General features: G+C 39.8%; 1 protein-coding gene across 1 annotated transcript; it reads left to right on the forward strand.

The window, feature by feature from the left end:
* Positions 1–408: 408 nt before the first annotated feature.
* Positions 409–2,137, forward strand: LOC107135654 (destrin). Its single transcript, XM_015477632.2, has one exon. The coding sequence runs from the start codon at positions 505–507 to the stop codon at positions 1,000–1,002; it is 498 nt and encodes a 165-aa protein (XP_015333118.1). The 5' UTR covers positions 409–504; the 3' UTR covers positions 1,003–2,137.
* The last annotated feature ends 1,381 nt before the right edge of the window (positions 2,138–3,518 follow it).

Consider the following 3,518-nt stretch of genomic DNA (forward strand, 5'->3'; position numbering starts at 1 on the left):
AACTTCATATAAATGGATTAGAATATATGTACTCCTTTTGTATGGATTCTCTATTGTATGAAGCATTTCATATGCATTCTCTCACTTAATTCTTGAAACAATCTTATATCAATCAATATTTGACTTATGAGATAGTCAAACATTCACACGCTGACTACAAGTTGGCCAAGTGTGTTTTGTTCAGCATATACAATGTTGTAAAATATTTTGAGTTTGACTACGTTTAGCATTAGGAGTTGAATGGAATTTCTACTTCTCCTTGATCTACTATGCCTAGGCAGTTATGGATTTCACTTGCCTGACCATGTGGGAATTGAGTTTGAATCCTCTAAGGGGAGCATTATTATTATCTCCAGTACTTGAGAAAACAGATTTGTCATGGGTTAAATAATTGCCATAAAAATCTCACATGAGCTCTTGGTCTCGCTGCTGCGAATAGGACGCTCCGCAGACTCGGTGCTGGTCGGCTTCCTCCCTTGCATCCCTCCGACAGCTGCGGTGAAAATGGCCTCAGGAGTGCAAGTGGCTGATGAAGTATGTCGCATTTTTTATGACATGAAAGTTCGGAAGTGCTCCACACCAGAAGAAATCAAGAAAAGAAAGAAGGCTGTCATTTTTTGTCTCAGTGCAGACAAAAAGTGCATCATTGTTGAAGAAGGCAAAGAGATATTGGTTGGAGATGTTGGTGTTACCATAACCGATCCTTTCAAGCATTTTGTGGGAATGCTTCCTGAAAAAGATTGTCGTTATGCTTTGTATGATGCAAGCTTTGAAACCAAGGAATCCAGAAAAGAAGAATTGATGTTTTTTTTGTGGGCACCAGAATTAGCGCCTCTGAAAAGTAAAATGATCTATGCGAGCTCCAAGGATGCAATCAAAAAGAAATTTCAAGGCATAAAACATGAATGTCAAGCAAATGGGCCAGAAGACCTCAATCGGGCTTGTATTGCTGAAAAGCTAGGTGGATCCTTAATTGTAGCGTTTGAAGGATGCCCTGTGTAGATGATCATTCAGTGCCACAAATTGAGAGCTTCCATGTTCAATGTTATCCTCTTGCTATATAAGGAAAGTGAATATATTTAGGCCAGGGTCTCACTGAGGGGGAGCTGTTTTGTCATCTTTTAGAGTAAACAGAATATTCTATAAACATGTGCAAACACAGCCCTAAATAAATTTAGAATCTAAAAGGCTTATTGGTATGAAATTAAATTTTTATTGGCCAAATGCCTGTTTTGATGAGTTGACTTTTAAAGATTTTCGTAAGCTCAGGAATTTTAATAATGCATTTCACAAAACAGTACAAAGCCATGTGAAGAGAATTATTGTATGTTTGTTAACCTTAGCAGTTACTTTGGGGTTTTTTGGTTAGAGAATTGGTGATAATCTGATTATCATTTTGGCCCCAAATTATTTTAAATTCTCTATTCTTCCTTGACTTAAACAGAATAATGGGATATAATTTTTGCTGTAACATGTAATAACACTAATACACTGATTAACAGTAAGACTAAGGTAGTCTTTTAATTCTACTTAATGTGTAATGGAGACTATCAAATTGTCCACGTGTAATTCACGCTGATCTTGCAAAGCACTGTTTCAATCACATCATTGAAAAAGAGGAAGCAGCCCTTCCTTGTACCTGAGGTGAACTTGCAGCCCACTAGTTGGGATACTGTTTTGAGAGTGACCTTGCATCTTGGAAATCATGGTATGTCTTCTGGAGAAGGTGCATTGTCTCCTAACAACTAATTATAATGCAAATTAGGGCTCCATTGTAATCTGCTTTGTTCATGAAAATGATAAAACAGTATATTGATAAGCTAGGACACCTGCAGTATCTGTTTCCTTCAGAGCTTTGCTGCATCTGATTCAATAAGATGTAGAAGAACACTGAATATGTTTCCTCTGGAACCTGGGAGAACCAAATTTCCTAGAGCAGTTTGTTGACTGTGTGGAGTGGGGTGCAGGTACCATGGATGAAACTCATAGGGAGCCACCACCCAATGACACTTGGAAGTGATTGTCATTAATATCACAGGCATGACACTTTGAAAAATGTAGAGATGCACAGTTGAACTTAGAAGTAGCAGTTACTGGCTTATGTAATAAAGGAAGCATTTTTAACTTAAAAAAAAAATCTCACATGATAGGAATGGCAGTGGTGGGATTTGAAATCAGGTAGGTCTCCTCTCGCACTTCTGAGTTAGGGTCAGAAAAGACAAGTTTGCCCTCCAATTCTGTTGTTTCAAGCAGTGAAATATGTTGGTCAAGATGCCCTCCTTGGTAACCCCACTGCTTCTGTTTAGGCCACGGGCAGGGCAGTGCAGGAACCTCTGCGACCAGCCTCACTCCAACCCCTGTCAATCTCTGATGCTCACTACAATGATGTCTGAATTCCCACGTGCTGTGTTTCTTCCCTCCACATCTGTGCTCACGCTGGTCCTTCCTGCCGGGGACACCCAGCCTTACTTAGTGATCCTTCTGTGCTCAGATCAAATCAGCTATTTTCTTCTGGTTGCTCCCACCTCCTGTGGCCAACCAAATACTTTTCTTCTCAGGATATCAAGACTCAGTTTTTAAAATTTGTACTTCAGTTACCAAAATGATATGTCAGATTGCCCCAGAGTGACTTTAAGGAATGTGACCAAAGTAATAATAGTCCCATAAAAGGTTAAAAAAGGAACCTAATTTCATTTATTTAATTTCAGCTGAATGCATCACTAATTTTTTATTGATTCTTAAGAAAGAGAGATTAGAGGAATCTGTGCTACCCCCACTGGGTGCCAAATGAACAAGCAGTCACAAGCTTATTACTTCCAGACATCCCACTTGCCTTCCAGATGCCCCTTTAGGTTTCAATTCCACGATAGCCATGCTTGCTCAGCAGCCCATGCTTGACCAGACAGCCTGGAAGGAAAAAGGACAGGCTGCATCCTGGGCCAGGATGAGCTCAAGGTCAGGTGGGGGGTTCAAATGGAGACAGTGGCAGGGTAGAGTGGCAGCTGGTTTGGGGGCACCCAGGACTAGTATTAGAGTTAAGGATTCTTGATTCTAGCCCTGTCTCTGCTTATCTCTTCTCCTTGTAGGCTCTTAGTTGGGGTGTGTGTGTGTGTGTGGGGGGGAGTTATTAACTTCTCTGGGCTTCAGGAAAATGCATAGGTGAGTTTATGAGTTTTTGAACCTGGAGTAAATAAAATTACCCTCAGATGGATTCTGCTTCTCATTCATGCTTTGAAAATTGACTCATAAGTTTGAGATAAAGAATTATATTTTCTTATAGCAGTGTCCAGATAATAAAAAGTAACTATGTACTATCTTTTGTGGATATTTACTATATGCTAATTCTGCACAAGCTACAGTGATTACATGTATTGTCTCATTCTCATTACAGTCATGGTCATCTCCACGTGTCAGATAAGTGAGCAAAAGGTAAAGTGACTTTCTTGATGGCACATGGATGATGAGCTACTGAAATTCAACTCAGCAAACAATTGGCAAAACTAACGAGTGGCATGTCT

This window comes from Marmota marmota, unplaced genomic scaffold, assembly GCF_001458135.2.
Source record: "Marmota marmota marmota unplaced genomic scaffold, marMar, whole genome shotgun sequence".
Taxonomy (NCBI): Eukaryota; Metazoa; Chordata; class Mammalia; order Rodentia; family Sciuridae; genus Marmota; species Marmota marmota.